At 43.3% G+C, this 19,834-nt stretch overlaps 1 protein-coding gene across 1 annotated transcript in view; it reads left to right on the top strand.

Annotated features, from left to right (window-relative positions):
• Positions 1 to 17,757, top strand: part of ITIH5 (inter-alpha-trypsin inhibitor heavy chain 5) — a 95,262-nt gene extending 77,505 nt beyond the window's left edge. The window contains 5 exon segments of the mRNA XM_037510582.2: positions 787 to 840; positions 2,730 to 2,804; positions 2,807 to 2,845; positions 13,950 to 14,327; positions 15,362 to 17,757. Coding sequence (XP_037366479.1) covers positions 787 to 840; positions 2,730 to 2,804; positions 2,807 to 2,845; positions 13,950 to 14,327; positions 15,362 to 15,666 — 851 coding nt within the window. The 3' untranslated portion in view covers positions 15,667 to 17,757.
• The last annotated feature ends 2,077 nt before the right edge of the window (positions 17,758 to 19,834 follow it).

Raw genomic sequence — 19,834 nt, 5'->3', positions numbered from 1 at the left:
CTGTGCTTCTGTTCCCTTGCCTGTAATATTGGGATAATAACTCTCCTGAAGGGCTATTGCAAACACTAAATGTGTAAAATCTTTGGTAGTCTACTAATGGTAGTCTACTAATGTGTACACAGATTGTATTCCTGGAGAACACATGTGATGAACCAAGTTTTGGATTCTTGAGAATGTCCACCCTGTCCACACTTAACACTCTCCCCTGAGGAGTATAGAACTAGCAATGCATTGAAGAGTTCAGACACTAATGTAGAGGTTAAGAACGATACGCTGCCTTTTTAGAAAGGGTGGAGTTTGTCTTGGCAAACCTAGCGCTATTTTAGTTCTGACGAAAACTCAGTTGCCTGATGTTCTTCCAGCTACAAGAGCAGTGCCACAGCCAGGGAAAATGACTTTGCTTCAGTTGCTTGGAGGGCCATCATATAAAGCTGAGAGGACCAAGAACACAGAAGAAGAAATAACCAACTGATTGGTCCAATGAATTGGTTGAAAGAAGATTTCCCTGAGGTGTCAGTGGTACTCAGGACAATCCTTAGAACTTTGACGATTATTTATTTTTAATTTGACTTATTTTGAGTGTCCATGGCAGCTGCTGCTCACCAGGGCCCCTCAAAGCAGCCACCCAGACTGAAAACGCCTTCCTCTTTCTTATTCTGTGGTTAGGAACCACTGTGGAGAAGGGGGGCACTTCTTAAATTGCTACAAATGTATCTGAAAGCTATGTTTACTCTTACTGCACCCCCTTCCATGAGTAATAGTGGTTGTTCTCTTCCTTCTCTTTAGGACCTGCTATCAAGAAAACGTATAACCCAAGAATTAAAATCTCTAAAACATCAGGTAAAGAATGAAGTTGTGTGTGATTTGAGAGTAAGGGATTTTGAAAAGTGGACACTCCTGAAGCCAGTTAAAATACCTCATAGAACAAGACCTCAGGACCCACATTTATTCAGCGCAAGCCAGCAACATGAGGCAGATGCTAAGACCCAGGTCCTGGTGAAACCATTATGTAAACACCGTGGATAACGCAGTCCCGGGAAGCTGGCAGGGGGCCAGTGGAGCAAGAGACAGAGAGCAGAAGCACATTTCATTGTTGTTGAGTTTAAAGACATTTGTTTTAGAAATCTGAAGTATATACATATGCTTTCAAGTTCTGGTGCTACACAGATCTGTGACATGTAGGCTTTTGTTTGTTTATTTTGGTTTTTTTTTTACCCTTAGTTTTAGAAGGAAAGAACAGATAAAAATACCATCAAAGTTTCCTTGGCCAGGTTCCTGGGACTATAATAAAAATCCACTGGAATAATCACACAAGGGCTGGCTTTTATTCTTATAATGTACACATCTTCCTTTGTTAGTCCCAATGATGCACTCGACATGCAAGCTCAGAAAGCCAGGGACATCCCGGAGCGTAGCTGTGGGGATAGAAGCTCAGTATGTCAGGAACAGGATGTCATTCCTGTGAGTACACACATGCCTGTGGAGTGCAAGATCTTCCTCTTGGGTGCCACCAAATTACTTTCAGATCTCCCTCTTTCTTGGAGCCCTCAACATTTTGCTTGTAAAGGGATTTGAGGATTTGAATAGAAACAAAGTGGTATGAGCCCAAGAAACTCAGCAAACTGTCATATAACCCTCTTCATACCTAAAAAGTGCCAAAAATGTGCACCAGAACTATTATCTCCTAGGGGGAGGGGGTCATACAGAAGACCAATACTTGTATTTCTTTGTATGTTGCCATTAACGGGGTACTTGAGGCATTTCACATGGAGATAACCCAGATTCTTTCAAGGGCCTTGGGTCATGGGTTTTTTTTTTTTTTTTTTTTTTTTTTAGAAGTAACACCAGGACATTAATTTGCTAGCAATTTGAAAACACTGAACTCCTGACCCCAACCCCGCCATATAGCTGCATATATATACATGTGCAATGAAGAACAGAAATTTAGAAACACCTTGTGTTTGGTATATAAACTAGAGAGAACTCAGTCTCCATCCTATGAGACAAGATAACTGATGTATTTATAGATTCTTGGGCTATATTTTGTCTTTGCTATAAAAGACGAGGCTGGTCCTCTTAAACCAGGGTGAAGGTGAGGACACTGAGCAAGGGATGGGGTCAGCTAAACTTTGTGATCTTATCTGTGGACAAAAATTTGAGATCAATGAAGTCAGTATGACCCACAGAAGGGATTTCCACTATCCTTGGTGACCCCTGCCTCACCTGTCACCACCCTAACTGGGCTCAGTCATTACACTGGCATGCAGGGTGGGTACCTCTGGTGCGGTAAATACCCCGAGGGCCATGGCACTCTTGGCCCTGGGGCAGGAAGGGTTCTCATTCACATCTCTTGATATGTAGGCAAATGAATAAACAAAGTGAAAGCAAGTGGTTTCGGGAGGCCACACCGGACATCGAAGACTGTGGGCTCGGTGGAAGAGAGGGGTGTGCAATACCTCTTCCCCTCTGTGCCCTGCCCACCTCTCAAGCTTTGCTGTGTGTCTGAGGTGAAAGAAACATTATATTTGCAATTAGGGGACCTGAATTCTTTAATGCATAGGAACTGTGCAACTTTGATGAGTCATTTCATCTCCATTCATCTTCCTCATTTAGACATCAAGGATGGTTGAGAGGGTTAAAGAAATAATTCATGAGAAAATATGAGTATTTAAAGGTGGAAATCACCCAACAGCTCTTCTTTTCTCTCCTGTTTCTTCCTGCACTGGCAGCGGATGGAGATCCCCATTTTGTCGTGGATTTCCCCTTGAGCAAGCTCACTGTGTGCTTCAACATCGATGGGCAGCCGGGGACATCCTGAGGCTAGTTTCTGACCACGTGCATGCCGGTAAGTCTGCCCTGCTTGTGGGGGCCTTGGCAAAGGCAAGGTCGGGGCAGAGCCTCTCTATAATTAAGATGGGCATCCATTATGTAAGGGGCACTTCAGAGATGCTCTGTGAGTACTGATGGCTGACTGAAGGAAGCAGACTGTGTGCTGGGGTTGGCATCAGGAAGGCCTGCTTGGAATCCTTGCTCTCTGACTCAGCCTTTGTTGTGACCATGAGCATTCAGCTCAGGTGCTTCAGTTGTCTCCCCTGCAAAATAAGCTATTTGTTTATTAATTTATTTTTTAGTTTCTTACTTCGTTATTCATTTCCCCTCAGATGTAGTCCCCATAATTCTCCCACCACCACATACCCTTGTGTTCTTCTCTCCTCTGTTTTGACCCCTCTCTTTTCCCCTCCCCTGCTGTATGCTTCAGAGCTATGGTTTGCCTGCAAGTTTTGTCTTTTTCCTGATCCTTTCTTTGGTTTCCTTATAGTTCCCCCAAATAGGCTATTTTAAAGGTTGTTGTAAAGACCAATGAAATAATGAATATGAAGTTGTTTTGTAGACACACAGTGCTATATAAGTTCTTTTTTAAAAAGATTTATTTATTGAGGGAGGGGCGGAGCAACATGGCGGCGAGGAGACGCTGCGAGTAAGATCTCCCATTAAAAAAAGTTAATAGGGAGGAAAAGCGGCAGGTCCCAGTGAGAACCGGGACACGGAAGATAAACGGGTGACGCCAGCAAACTGCCCGAAGAAGAAAGTGGCCATAAAAGAGGACTAGAAGGGAGGGAAGCGCAGAACCCTGCTCCCCTCCCCCGCCCACAGAGGCGGCACTCTCCGACCGGCAGAGAGGAGGAAACAACAAACCAAAACGGCCAACAAGAACAAACGACGCAGCAAGCGGGACTGGGAGTGGAAAGGAACTATTGCAGCCACCACACCCCGTGAACGGGAGCTGAGGCAAACCCTGCAGGATCCGCCGTGGAGGTGAGCTCCAGGCGCCATTGAAGAGAGACCCCGCCCAGGAGGAGACCAGCACCAGCACCAGCACACAGCCCCGGCCGCCCTGTAAGCTTGCTTGGAAAAGCGGCGCGCTGGAAAAGCAGGCGCGGACTACGATCAGGATTGCGCGGAAAAGCGGCGCGCTGGAAAACCAAGTGCGGATCGGAATCGGGATCGCGCACGGAAAAGCAGTGCAGTTGAAAAGCAAACGCGGATCCACATCGCATCTGCCCAGGTCCCTGCGCCTGCGACCTAGGCTTGCGGGGAGACGAGAGGAGGCCCTCACTGAGTGAGCAGGAACCAGGCGCCCAGGCACGGGAGCGGGATTCAAAAGGCGCCATTCCCGCGCCACTGAACTGGGCTACAGCCTGAGTCCTGGAACTGAGGGCTTTGGAACTGAGACCCGGGGCACGAAATTAGGGGCATGGGTTCCCCACGACGGTGGGGCACAAGGCAGACACAGCACCCCAAAGCCGTTGAGGTTTACCCTACCATTCCCGCTCTATTCCCTGTCCCACGGGGTGGAAAATCAGCTCCCCAAGGGCTCCAGGAGAGATCTCTGGCGCCACCTAGCGACTTGACCCAGCAGAGGCGCCTAGAGGAGCCAGTGGCCAGCTGGGGAGTTAGCCCACGCCGGGCCCCTTCCGACCAGTAGTCTGAGCCCACAGGGGGAGCGAGCACCCATAGCCGGGGCAGACCAGGCGCGCAGAAGAGTGTGCCTGAGACCGGACGCGAAGGGAGTGTGTCCCACATCACCATTTTAGAACAGGGACATTTCTTCAGTAAAGACTACCTGCAGAAGGCTTCCTGAGGAGCCAGAGGTGAGCGGGGGAAGTTCGCCCACGCCAGACCCCCTCTGGCCTGCAGTCCAAGCCCAGAGGGGGAGCAGGAACCCACCGCCGGGGCAGACCAGGCGCACAGGGGAGTGTGTCCCCACATCGGCATTTTAGAACAGGGACCTTTCTCCAGTAAAGACTGCTTGAAACTGACAGATGACTCCTGGAGGAACCAGAGGAGAGCAGAGAAGCTCACCCAAGATGCCGGCCAGTCCCAACTACACAGTGTCCCAACGCATACGGCAAATTAGAAAACAGACAGTAGGGAGGAGAAGAACCACACGCAACCTAGCAACTCCCCAGGGAAAAAGCACACCACAAAAAGAAAACCAGCCCCCAGATTGCAACGACAGTAACTTGGAAGAACTTCTGAGCCTTCCAGAAAGAGAATTTAAAATTGCCGTGATTAAAAAACTGACAGAAGTCATAAAGGAAAACAATGATAAGAGAAAAATAATCAATGATCAGAAGAATGCAACTGAGTCCCTAAAGAGGGAAAACAATGGTCAGAAGAATGAAATTGAGTCCCTAAAGAGGGAAGTAAAAGAAATGCAGGAGATCAAAGAATTAATGGAAGAACTAAAGAATTCTGGGAAAAGCAATGAAAGCAGAATAGATGAAATGGAAGAACGAATAAGTACTCTTGAAGACACAGAAATAAAAAGAACCAAAACAGAAAAGGAAAGAGAAGTACGAAGGAAAAAGAACGAAGAAAGACTTCGGGAACTATCTGACTCCATGAGGAAAGGAAATATAAGAGTTATAGGAATACCAGAAGGAGAGGAGAGAGATGTAGGAACAGAGAAAATATTCAAAGAGATAATTGAAGAGAACTTCCCAAATGTGAAGAAGGAGCTGAAAATTGATATACAAGAAGCAAGAAGAACACCAAACTTCCACGACGAAAGGAAAAATACAGCAAGACACATAATAGTAAAGCTCCCAAGAATCCAGGACAAGGAAAAAATAATGAAGCTGGCAAGAGGGAAGAAACAGATAACATTCAAAGGAAAGCCAATCAGGCTGACATCAGACTTCTCCGAAGAAACACTACGGGCAAGGAGAGAGTGGAGGGACATAGTCAACAGACTCCAAGAAAACAGATGCCAACCAAGAATACTCTATCCCGCAAAGCTCTCCTTCCTCTTTGAAGAAAGAATATGGACCTTCCCAGACAAACAGAAACTCCGGAATTTCATTGCAACTAAACCCCCACTCCAAAAAATACTACAAGGAGTCCTAAAGCCAGAACCTCAGAGGGACGAATAACAATGAAAGAAGGCCATAAAAAAAAAAGTTATTAAAAGAATAAATAAATAAAATCAAAGGAAAGACAAACACAATGGCAAATACAGATGGTAACATATCAATATTAACTCTAAATGTAAATGGACTAAACTCTTCAATAAAAAGACACAGAGTTGCAGCCTGGATTAAGAAACAAAACGCAACCTTTTGCTGTCTCCAGGAAACACATTTAGCTACAAAAGATAAAAATAGGCTCAAAGTTAAAGGATGGAAAACAATCCTACAAGCAAATGGACCAAAAAAGAAAGTAGGAACAGCTATACTTATATCAGATAAAACAGATTTCAAACTCAAAAAGATAAAAAGAGACCCCAATGGTCACTACATTATGATCAAGGGGACAATACTTCAAGAAGAAATAACACTCATTAACATATACTCACCAAACGAAGGAGCACCAAAATATATCAGACAACTGTTGTCCTCTCTGAAAACAGACATCAGAGAAAACACATACGTAGTGGGAGACTTCAACACACCACTATCAACAATGGATAGATCAACAAGACAAAAAATAAGTAAAGAAACCAAAGCTCTAAATAAGGACCTAGAGCATTTGGGCTTAACAGACATCTATAGAACACTAAACCCCCAAAAAACGGAGTACACATTTTTCTCAAGCGCACACGGATCATTCTCCAGGATCGATCACATACTGGGGCACAAGACAAACATCAACAGATACACCAAGATTGAAATCATATCAACCATCTTTTCTGACCATGAAGGCATCAAACTAGAAATAAACCACAAAAAGAAGGCAAGGAACTTTCTTACCTCATGGAGATTAAAAACCACACTACTGGAAGACCACTGGACTAATGAGGAGATCAAAGAAGAAATTAAAAAATTCTTTGAATTGAACGACAAGGAGGACACCAATATCCTAAATGTATGGGATGCAGCAAAAGCAGTAATAAGAGGAAAATATATAGCAATAGAAGCTCACATCAAGAAACAAGAAAGAACGCAAAGAAACAACCTAATCTCGAAGCTCAAAGATCTAGAAAAAGAACCACAAAAAAACCCCAAAACCAGTAGAAGAAAAGAAATAATAAAAACAAAAGCAGAAATAAATGAAATTGAAACTAAAAAAACAATCCAAAAGATCAATGAAACCAAGAGCTGGTTCTTCGAAAAAATAAATAAAATAGATAAACCCCTAGCCAGGCTCACAAGGGAAAAAAGGGAGAAAGCACAAATAAATAGGATAATAAATGAAAGAGGAGAAATCACAATGGACACAGCAGAAATCAAAAGAATAATTACTAACTACTATGAACAGTTATATGGAAACAAGTTTAACAATCTAGAGGAGATGGACAAATTCCTACAACTCTACAATCACCCAAAGCTAGATAAAGAAGAAATAGAATACCTAAACAGACCAATTACAAGCAGCGAAATTGAAATGGTAATCAAAAACCTCCCCAAAAACAAAAGCCCAGGACCTGATGGATTTACAAATGAATTCTACCAAACATTCAGAGACGAATTAGTGCCTATCCTTCACAAACTCTTCCAAAAAATTGAGAAGGAAGGGACAATACCAAACACGTTCTATGAAGCCAACATTACACTAATACCAAAACCGAATAAGGACAACACAAAAAAGGAAAACTACAGGCCAATCTCCCTAATGAACACTGATGCAAAAATCCTCAATAAAATTTTAGCTATCAGAATCCAACAATGTATCCATAAGATAATTCACCACGACCAAGTTGGATTCATTCCAGGGGCACAAGGATGGTTTAACATCCGAAAATCAATCAACGTTATCCAACACATCAACAAAAAGAAATATAAAAACCATATGATAATATCAATAGATGCTGAGAAAGCTTTCGACAAAGTGCAACACCCATTCATGATAAAAGCCCTTGAAATTCTTGGGATACAAGGAACATACCTCAACATCATAAAGGCCATCTATGACAAGCCAACAGCCAGTATCATTCTCAATGGTGAAAAGCTGAAAGCAATTCCATTAAGATCTGGAACAAGACAAGGATGTCCACTCTCACCACTGCTTTTCAATATAATACTGGAAGTCCTAGCCAGAGCAATAAGACAAGAGAAAGACATCCAAGGAATCCAAATAGGAAAAGAAGAAGTCAAACTATCACTATTTGCAGATGATATGATAATATACATAGAGAACCCCAAAAAGTCCACAGAAAAACTAATTCAACTCATCAATCAGTTCAGTAAAGTGGCAGGATACAAAATCAACACGCAAAAGTCAGTAGCCTTCCTATACACAAACAATAAATCTGAAGAAGAAGAAATCAAAAAACCATCCCTTTTTTTATTGAAACAAAAAAAAATCAAATATTTGGGAATAAATCTAACAAAAGAGGTAAAGGACCTATACAAAGAAAACTATAAAACACTGTTAAAAGAAATAGAAGAAGACACAAAGAAATGGAAAGACATCCCCTGCTCATGGATTGGAAGAATAAACATTATTAAAATGGCCATCCTTCCAAAAGCAATATACAGATTCAATGCTATTCCAATCAAAATTTCAATGTCATTCTTCAAAGAAATAGAACAATTATTGATGAAATTCATATGGAATCACAAAAAACCCCGAATAGCCAAAGCTCTCCTGAAAAAAAAGAAGGAATGGAGGCATCACACTCCCAGACTTCAAAACTCTACTACAAAGCCATAATCATCAAAACTGCATGGTATTGGAACAAGAACAGACATACAGACCAATGGAATCGAATAGAAAATCCAGAAATAAACCCACAGATTTATGGTCAACTAATCTTTGACAAAGGAGCAAAGACTATGCATTGGAGCAAAGAAAGTTTGTTCAATAAATGGTGCTGGGAAAACTGGGTCGCTACATGCAAAAGAATGAAGCTTGACCACTACCTCACACCATACACAAAAATCAACTCAAAATGGATTAAAGAACTAGACATAAGACCTGAAACCATAAAATATATAGAAGGAAATATAGGCGAAACACTACGTGATTTGCACATCAAAGACATCTTTACAGACACATCACCCAAAGCAGTGATAGTGAAGGCAAAGATAAACAGCTGGGACTACATCAAATTAAAGAGCTTCTGCACAGCAAAAGAGACAATAACAAAAACAAAGAGAAACCCCACCAACTGGGAGAACATTTTTGCACCCAACACTAATGATAAAGGACTGATCACAAAAATCTGCAAAGAGCTGATGAGACTCAACAACAACAAAGAAAAGAATCCAGTCAAAAATGGGCAGAAGAGCTAAAAAGAAACTTCTCTGAAGAGGAAATGCAAATGGCCAACAGGCATATGAAAAAATGTTCAACATCACTTGTCATCAGGGAAATGCAAATCAAAACTACCATGAGATACCATCTTACACCAGTGAGAATGGCACATATTAAAAAAACTAGCAACAACAAATGTTGGCGAGGGTGTGGAGAAAAAGGAACTCTTCTGCACTGTTGGTGGGAGTGCAAACTGGTCCAACCACTGTGGAGAGCTGTGTGGAGATTTCTGGACCTACTAAACATAGAGCTTCCATATGATCCAGCAATTCCACTCCTAGGTATTTACCCAAAGGACACAGAAACATCAATTCCAAAGAACACCTGCACCCCTATGTTTATAGCAGCACTGTTTACAATAGCTAAGCTTTGGAAACAACCCAAATGCCCAAAAATAGATGACTGGATCAAGAAGATGTGATACATATACACCATGGAATATTACTCAGCATTCAAAAAAGATAAACACATGCAATTTGCAGCAACATGGATGGCGCTGGAAGGGATCATGCTCAGCGAAATAAGCCAAAAAAGAAAAAGAAAAATACCGGATGGTCTCACTCATAGCAGGAATCTAGAAAACTTAAATAAGGGACCAGGAAAACGAATAACTATAAGAAAGGGAAAATCAAAATCAACAAAAAACTACGAACCAGAGACACTTTTAGGGGGGCGGGGGTGGGAGGGGAGGGATTGGGGTCAGAATGGGGGGGCTGCAATTGTATGGGGAATATAAAAATAAAATTTATTATTAAAAAAATACTGAAAAGGAAGAATGATGTAAAATTTATATAAAATTAAATTAAATTATAAAAAAAAAGATTTATTTATTTATGCATACAAGAACTGGGGTACGGGCCAGAGGTGCGGGAGGGTGAGAGGATTCACCAGAGACAGAGCGGGGAACAGAACAGGCAGACTGACCGAAATACACTGTTGAGGGGAGCAGCGGGTGAGTCAGGAGAGGTCTGCTGTGCCATGTGGGTAGCTCCCTGGCCGGGGATGGAATGTGTGCTGCAGTGGCTACGGATTGCTTCACAGGTGGCGACTTAACCCCTTGCACCACCAGGGAGGCCCTGTAAATTCTTTATATACTATGGCTTTCCACTCAAAAGCTGTGATGGTGGGAAGGATAGAGTCCTCAACTCACCTATCTCTATTCCTCCCTGATTTATCTGTTAAAGCCAGATGTTAATTTCACAGTTCGTCCTGCAGTGAGCATGGATGTAAAAAGGACTCCGAGCCCCTCTGTCTGTAGAGGGACTGGATGCAGAGATTAGTACAGCTGCACCCAGGAGACAGTGAGCAATTGGCTTCAGACCATCACAATAAAGCCAGTATCACCACAAGCAAGTCATGATTTTTTTTGGTTTCCCCGTGCATGTAAAAGTATGTTTACATTATAGTATAATTGATTAAATGTGCAATAGCATTATGTCTGAAAAATGTGTATACCTTAATTTAAAGTCTTTTATTGCTAGCCCTCTTCTGCACTGTTGGAAAAATGGCACCAATAGACTTGATTGATGCATTGTTGTGCAAACCTTCAATTCATAAAAGGCACAATATCTACGAGGCACAGTAAAACTAAGCACCATAAAATAACGTGTGCCATATATAAAAATGCTTTCTTGGGTTTGTTTTTTTTTTTTACTAAAAGTGTATTCTGTTTGCTAAAGTGGACACATGAAGCATTAATTTAGATAAAAATTCAATAAATTGAATCACATCCATCAAACAGTTTAAGATTCACAAGTTGATATTAATATTCACCTTTCCTTTACCCGCCACCCCTGCAGCTGGGGTAGGCTAATTATTAACCCAATATAAGAATGTCTTCAAATTGTCTGCAGTAATGGTGCCTCAGGGATGGCCCTGTGAACAGCACACAGCCCAGCATTGTGAGGACAGGCTTTGGAATAGACATTCTGGAATTGATCAGTTCTGAGAAATGAATTGGTGGAGGCCGAGATTATTGAAATCTCCACAGTCAGATGACATGTGATTGTGTAATGTTTGCTCCTGGAGCTTCTTTCCCACGACATTCTCTTGGGAGGCTTCTTAGCTCTGAGCTAGCGCACAACTTGTTTCTAATTCAAAGGACTCAGGAGGGAGATGGAGAATCCCTTCCTGGAAGTGCTTGTCCTCCAGGAACTGTTTTGACCATTTCCTTGCTCAGCATGGTGGGAATCTCTATTAAAAGTCCCAAGAGCCTTGAGATTGAAGTACCCAATCCTTGCTCAGGCTGGGAGTTTTCCTTTCCCCATCCCTCGCTTCAGGGAAGGCACTTTTCTCCTGGAATGTCTACGAAGCTGCTTGATAAGATTTAGAGGAAGATAATTCCCAAAGCAGAGAAAAGAAGAGTTAATTATAAAGCAATCTTTTATGACTGTGAATGGCCTCTGTCTGAGAGCAAAACACATTTAACAGGCACCACCTGATTCAGTCTCAGATATCACCTGTGCAATTGCTGTCTGTTCGATAGCTCTTCAGCAGCCAGCATGGAACCCTGGGGTCTGGCTCACAGGCCTCGAAAGTCAAGGAAAACTGTGGTTGTGTGAAGGATGATGAAGGCAAAACAAAAGTATTTCTATTTGATGATGACTGACAGCTTGTATACATGCCACCTCCCATGAGCCTCAAAATCCTCTTAGGATTTGTACCCCCATTTTATAGAAGAAGAAATTGAATCTCAATTTTTCTTTTTATATATTAAATTGTTTTTTAAAATTAATTAATTAATTTACTTTTTTAAAGAGGCATGTATTATTTATTTATTTGTTTGTTTATACATGCACTGGGTACAGTCAGAAGCGCGGGAGGGTGAGAGAATTCACCAGGGCCAGAGCGGGGAGCAGAGCAGGCAGAAGGACCGAAGTACACTGCTGAGGGGAGCAGCGGGCGGCAGGAGAGGTCTGCGGGCCATGTGGGACCATCCTCCGGTGGCCGGGGAGCAGCCAGGGATCGAACCAGCGCCGCAGAGGCTGCGGGCAGCTTCGCAACCCAGCGCTCAACCGCTGCGCCACCGGGGAGGCCCTATATATTAAATTGTTTTTACTGAGGTCACCATGATTGGCAACACTGTCCATGTTTCAGGCATACAAGTTCACACCTCTAAAGCCCCCCTAATCCTCCTTCCCAGTCCATGGGGCCATTTCTTCCCACCCTCCAGGCTCTCCTTCTGTTGCATCAGTGCTGTGTCTCATTTCAAGGGTTTTTTGTTTTTTTTTTTTAAATATTCCACATATGAATGAAATCATCTGGTATTTGTCTTTCTCTTTCTGATTTATTTTGCTTTGCATAATCCCTCTAGTTCCATTCATCTTGTCCCAAATGGCAAGAGTTCACCTTTTTTTTTTTTTTTTAATAAGTGAGTAGTGTTCCATACTGCTTCTCTGGATCACATGGTAGATCTATTTTTAATACATATTTTAAAGATTTATTTATTTATACATACAAGAACTGGGGTGTAGGCCAGAGGTGCAGAGGGTGAGAGGATTCACCAGAGAGAGTGGGGAGCAGAACAGGCAGATCTACTGAAATACACTGCTGAGGGAAGAGGCAGGTATGACAGGAGAGGTCTGCTGTGCCTTTGGTTTGCTCCCTGGCTAGAGATTGAACTCCTGCTGCTGTGGTTGGTGATAGCTTGATAGCTCTGTCTTTTACCCCTGTGCCACCAGGGAGGCCCTATTTTTAATATTTTGAGGAACCTTCATACTGTTTTCCATAGGGATTGGACTAGTCTACATTCCCAACAGTGCACAAGGCTTTCTTTTTCTCCACACTCCCAACAACACTTATTTCTGATCTTTTTGACATGGGCCATTCTCACAGGTGTGAGGTGTTATCGCTTTGTGGTTTGGATTTGCATTTCCCTGATGAGAAGTGACAATGAGCATTGTTTCATTTGTGATTTCCAATTTTTCTAAGTGACTTGTTTAGGGTTACAAACCTAGAACATGGAAGAATTTGAGTGTTTTTTTTTTAATTTATCCATTTATACACACAAGATCTGGGGGTACAGGCCAGAAGTGTGAGGGGTGAGAGGACTCATTAGAGACAGAGTGGGGAGCAGAACAGGCAGATTGATCGAAACACACTGCTGAAGGGAGCAGCATGCAAGCCAGGAGAGGTCTGCTGTGCCATGTGGGCAGCTCACTGGCTGGGAATCAAACTCATGCTGTAGTGGCCTCAGACAGCCCCATAGGCTGTGTCTTAATCCTTTGCACCACCAGGGAGGCCTGAATTTGAGTGTTTTGAGTAAAATAAAATCTAATTTTTGCATTATATCACTCTGCTCATGGCATCACAGGATCTCCAAATCAGTATCCATGGCAACTGATGGATAAGAAATATGTGTTAGAGTCACACAAGATTTTTTGTCTCTACAACCAGGTGTTGGAATGGACATGAACAAAGTGTTTATCCCCTTTTGTGAGATTTGAACCCAAAGCTACATTAACCTTCCTTACCCTAAGACACTGGCCAAACATGGAGAAAAATTCATTCAGACTTAAGTACTTATTCATTCATTATTTCACTAGGTACTCTGTGGCCCCTGCAAGGGTTGATATTTGTGGTGCTGGTGGTAAAAAGATCAGGTCAGAGGAGCAGGGAAATTTGATTAGACTCCTCAGACATGAAGTCAGGTTGTTTCTCTAACCACTGCACTCTTTTCCTCCGTCTTTTAGGTGTGACAGTGAATGGAGAGTTAATTGGGGCCCCAGCTCCTCCAAATGGCCACAAGAAACAGCGCACTTACTTCCGCACCATCACCATCCTCATCAATAAGCCTGAGAGGTCTTATCTCGAGATCACCCCTAACAGAGTCATCTTGGATGGTGGGGACAGGCTGGTCCTCCCCTGCAACCAGAGTGCAGTGGTTGGGAGTCGGGGGCTGGAGGTAACAGTGTCTGCCAATGCCAATGTCACCGTCACCATCCAGGGCACCATTGCCTTTGTCATCCTCATTCACCTCTACAAAAAGCCAGCACCCTACCAGCGAAACCACCTGGGCTTCTACATCTCCAACAGCAAAGGCCTTTCTAGCAACTGCCATGGGCTCTTAGGTAGGCATCTGCTCTTCATGCTGGCTTCAGAGGTTAGAACTCAGTTTCCGTTATGAAGCTTGTATTGCCAATATCTTTAGCTTGATCAGGAAATTCATTAGCAATGTGGTCTTTATATGTGCACCTTTGCATATATATAAATTATATATCTTGTCTTCTGAATGCACTTTATAAATTAATCCTCATGGCCTTCTGGAAAGTCAGATGAAGGTGCTGGGAATAACCCTCTTCAGACCTGTTTCCTAATCTCTCAGCAACAAGATGCAAGTGAAGGACACCCCTATCCCACTCTTGAGAAACACATCCCTTTAAGGGGTCACCCACCTGCTTTGAGCTGCAGGCCATCCCCTCTGCCTGACCTTCTGCAATGTGCAAATTCATGCGGGCATCTTGCCCACAAGTGGAGAGCTGGTCACTGCCAGAGCTCGGTTTAGAAAGCAGGATTTCCTGGCACTTGAGCTGGCTGGGTTTATATCACGCCTGACTGCCAAACCCAAGCTCCTCTCACAGACACTGCAGTGCTCCTCCGGCCTTAGCAATGCCCTTGTTGACCTGGGGGTTCTGACGATGGGTACCTGGAATGAACCCACTCATTCCCACTATATGCACAGTTGGATAGGTCCCACACCAGAGGAGGAAAAGGGAGGACCTGTTCCTTCGTCTCTGTTTATCTACCCTCATCTTGTCCTCCCAGCTCTGCAGGAGACTGTGGTTATCTCTATTTGTGGTTAGGCTGCTTTCTAGTGTTAGCATTGGCCACTCCCAGAAGTAGAGGCTGCTGTGACTAAGACCTGGGCTTTGCTCTCCAGCCATCCAAATGCAAGCCCCACCACAGATGCTGGACAGGGTGTGAATGCCTCCTGGGAGAGTCCCACCGAGGTTGCAGGCTAGCCCGCCCGCTGGCTACCACACACAGTCCCCTCCTCCGGACACACAAGTGCATGGTCTCGGGGATAGAAGTTGAAGTTAGATTTGTTTTTCAGCAGTGTTCCTTACACTTGACTTCTGCCTCTGATGCTTTTTCATCTTCTCAGGTCAATTCCTGAACCAGGATGCCCAGCTCACTGAGACACGTGTCCAGACCAGCAAAAACCTTATGAGCCCCAGCCCCTCACTCCCTGAGTCAGGCGAGAAGTCAGAGGCCGTCTTAAAGGTGAAAGGGCACCAAGTCCCAGTGGTCTGGAAACAAAGGAAAATCTACAACGGGGAAGAGCAAATAGACTGCTGGTTCACCAGGAATGCAGCCCAGCTGCTGGATGGGGAATACAAGGATTATCTGGCCACGCACCCCTTTGACTCAGAGACTGCTTTAGGCCTGGGAATGGCCAGGGCACACTAATGCCTTAAATGGAGAGGGCATGTTGGGGCACAGTCTTTGGGGACATGGGGCACCATTCCTGTGCCTGCACGTGCCTCACTTGGCACCCAGCTCCTCAAGATCTAACTGGTGGTGTGTGTACGTCTGATGTCTGCTTGAGAAAGGCAGGGGCAGGAAGCTTCCACTTCCTCCTCCTGCCTCCCCACACCCCATCCACAGCAGAGAAAGATGGTATGAAAGGTTTAGCCCAAAGCAAGAAGTCTACATCTTGTGCCCACTGGCTTGTCCACCTCATGGCCCACTGTAGGTAACTCTGCTAAAGGAAGGTGCCACACATTTATTTTCTCTGTGGAAATGGCCAAGTGTGGTCACTCTGCCTTTTTTTTTTTTTTTTTTTGCCTTGTAGTACTGCTTAGGAATCTCTTAGCGCTGCTGTGTTCCCCAGATGTGAGGTCAACCTCTGCCTTAGGGGCATCTCATGGAGCCCAGGCCTCGGGTCATCCACAGCAGGTAGATTTGATCATTGTTAAAAAATTCCGTCATAGACGAGGTTTTTCTTCTGTTGTAATATCTTGCCTTTGACATTTCACTTGTTTCTTTCAAAAGAACATTGAAAATAGAAAATCTGCACCCCAGATATCCCTCTCTTTCTGAGGACTTTGTGAATCACTTGACTTTGTTGATGGGTAGTCTCCTATTTATTCCAGTAAGCTAAGTGCTTTTAATAAACAGGACAACCCCATGTGAATGCTTTTTACTGGCCTGTCTGGGGGCTGGAGAGCTCGTCAGTTGAATGATGAATCTTTTACTTGGCATGCTTCAACCTTTGTCATAATTCTGGTCCTTACTTGCTCACAGTTCCATAGGAGGTGACAGAGTTGGCTCTGGCCGCATTGGCATGTCCATCAGCCTGATGCCGGGAGTCAGTTTTACGTTCTCAGCAACAAGTATGGACATGCCTACAAAATCTCAATGCCTTCCACATCTCAAACAGGCAAAGGTGGGAAGTCAGCATGAGGCAGGTGCTTTGGTTCCAGAACACAGACAAATTTGATCCTATACAGCAAGGTTAAAATCAGTGAGGCTTCAGTAGTCAGTGAATATCACCCTTCGCTCTGTGAAGTTTGCTCATACTCGCAGGGAAACATGAGCCTGCTTCCCTGCTGTCCTCCACAGTCCTCTTTGTTCTGCTTGGTCTTCTCAGGTTGCTGAGGCTCAGGGAGGATTGTCCTTACTGGATGAGAAACACAGTCAGAATTCAGGGAGCACTTGAGCCAAACAGCAGAGGAAGATTTGAGTCAGAGAAATGTAAAATTTAGATGTGAGACCCAATTAAATGGAAGCTTTTGTGTGGGCTTCTCAGCAGTTTTTTTTCCAATTAGGAGGGACTCCTGAGCAGACTTTCACAAAGTGTGGAAGCATACTCAGCACTTGGAGAGATATCAGAGTTAAGAAAACAGTTTATCATCATTACCCTCCGTGGGAACATTTGAGAGGCAGAATGACATCCACATGCTTCTGCCAGACCCGGTGGCTTCAGAAGGTGAGGTCAGTGTGGGGAATGTTTCAATTCTGTCCCAGAGTCTTGGTCTCTCTCTGCTCGGCGAACCCACCAGACCATGGCTCCTGCTGTGTTATTCTTGACTCCCATCTTCCCAGACTCTTCTGTGTGTTTTCATGGTTAGAAAGACACCAGCTAAGACTGCCTACTGATGCTTCCATATATCGGAGCTCCGAGGAAGAGGGGGTGACCCCAGGGCCAGCCAGTGCCTGGTAAGGCTCCAGGGGCCCTCCCTGTTACGTAAATCTCAGTCCCAGTGTCCCATGTGCATCACTGAGAATCAGCCTGTGTATCTACTACATTAAGTTCACTGCTAAATGTTACTGCAATCAATCAAAAAAAGTAAACTCAGGTGCAGAGTGTGTTAGAGAAAGGCACTCAGGGTTGAATACTTGATATTTCTATTAAAGTTTAATTACAGAAATAACTAAAAGGCCCATATCTTCTAGTAATAAATAAATGATATTATCAATGAATAAAAGTTATAAAGATCATCCAAATAGACTTTCATTATACTCACATGCGTTAGTTTAACCTGCTCAAAATTTAAAAAATTTAAATACTAAGATTTCTGGAGTTGTAGCAAAAAGATGGTTTCTTATCTTTAGAATTTAGCTAGTTTACTTTTTTTTTTTTTTTAAAGAGAGATTTATTTATTTATATAAGCGCTGGGTACAGTCAGAAGTGTGGGAAGGTGAGAGAATTCACCAGAGTCAGAGTGGGGAGCAGAGCAGGCAGGCAGACGGAGGACACTGCTGAGGGGAGCAGTGGGCACGGCAGGAGAGGTCTGCGCGCCATGTGGGACCCTCGCCAGCGGCTGGGGATCGAACCTGCGCTGCAGAGGCTGCAGGCAGCTTCGCAGCCCAGCGCTCAACCGCTGCGCTACCGGGGAGGCCCTAGCTAGTTTACTTTTAAAACTTCTACATGGTAATCGTTAAAACTTATTTAAATATTTATGTGAAGAAAACAATATATATATATATATATATTTAAAAGAGGATATAATATTCGTTCAAAATGAAGATTTATAAGTTTTTCAAGTGTCTAGAAAGGATGAAAGATCTTTACTTAAAAGAAAGTATTTAATTTAAAAACCTAAAAATAGGGTCAAAATCTATTTTCAGGTCACATCCAAGTCACCTGCTTGGTAAGCCTTGTAAGTTAAAAATGGGTTTTATGTGTTTAAATTATTGGAATAAAAGAAGACTTTGTGGTGTGAAAATTACATGAAATTCTAATTTTAGGGTTATAAATAAAGTTTTATTGAAACAAAATCAATCAGTCAATCAGTCTTGGCCCCAGCTGAGCTGAGGCCCAGAGACGAGAGGCCCAGCCTGCTGTGAGAGCCCGTGGAGCAGTGACCTGCCCTTGGAGCTGCACTAAGCTTACCAGTTACTTCTGCTTCTCTAAGAGCAGAGAAAAATCTCCGAGTGGTGTAAACATTGCTTACTGCTATTCAAGGGAAAAAAAAAAAAAGATTTAAAGTACCAAAGCTGAGCTTTTACTTTAATTTTTTAACTTTACACACAGACCACTTTCATTCTCTTCCTCTTCAGTTGTCTCTCTGCAAAGCTGTCTCTCTTTATTGCAAAGACTATCAATAATTTTTCTGTTTTAGCCAGAGACTGGTATCTCTGAGCCCCAAAGTCCATAGCAGTGTTATTTACAGAATCTTTTCATTTGATTGGAAAATGTAGTATTTTTCTATTGGCATGCGTGTTGTGAATAGCCAACTCTTTTTAAGTAAATACAGAGAGGAGAAATTCACTTCTCAGATGGGGAAACTGAGGCAGTATCACTGGCAGATTTTCCTCATGTTTTATAAAAGATACCAGGACTTGGCTCAACTTCCAGAATTCATTTTGTTAGATTCATCACCTGGACAGTCATTTATTTTCCTAGAGTATTTATAAATAACAGAATGGGTGGGAGACTAAATGAGCTGTTGAATGAGATTGAGAAATATGTGGCAATTAGGGGAGATAAAGCTCATGTTTCATCACAGCTAATGTTAGTGGGTCCTAATAGTCAACTTACTGGGGTCTTCCTCAACATTTCATCTGAGTTCCTATCCTCTTCCTTGTCTGAACAAGCAAGGCATCTGAAGGAGTCATTTTAAAGGGTCTCTTAGTTTAAATTTCACATTTCCAAAATTAAACAGAACATTCATTCTCTATCCCTGCCCCCAGCCCCCCAACCCCATGTAAGGTACCATATGGGCTTCCCTGTGACCTGTCCATGCTTTATTACTTCAGGCCAGAGGGGCGAGTGTTTGGGAGGATAAACCACCTCTATTGGTGCTTGAGCACAGCTGCCAGGTTGCAGTGCAGGGCACCACACCCCCAAAGACAGCCTCTTTCCTTCTACCTGGAGTGACATTAAATCTTCAATCCAACTGTGCATCCTCATAGGTGGACTCATTTCTTTCAATTTATCTCTTGACTAACTGAATACTAAGGACTGAAGGTTTGTATTTCCCTAATTCGTATGTTGAAGACTAATCCCCAATGTAATGGGATTAGAAGGTGGGGCCTCGTGATTAGATCACAAAGAGGTTGTCCTCAGGTAGCATCTCGTTCATGAAGAGATGTGAGGTGATCTCTCTTCACCATGTGAGGATAGAAATGG

This window comes from Talpa occidentalis, unplaced genomic scaffold (genome assembly GCF_014898055.3).
Source record: "Talpa occidentalis isolate TD23 unplaced genomic scaffold, MPIMG_talOcc4v2.1 talOcc4.14, whole genome shotgun sequence".
Taxonomy (NCBI): Eukaryota; Metazoa; Chordata; class Mammalia; order Eulipotyphla; family Talpidae; genus Talpa; species Talpa occidentalis.
Note: the sequence above shows the minus strand (reverse complement) of the source record. Positions and strands in the feature narration are given on the sequence as shown.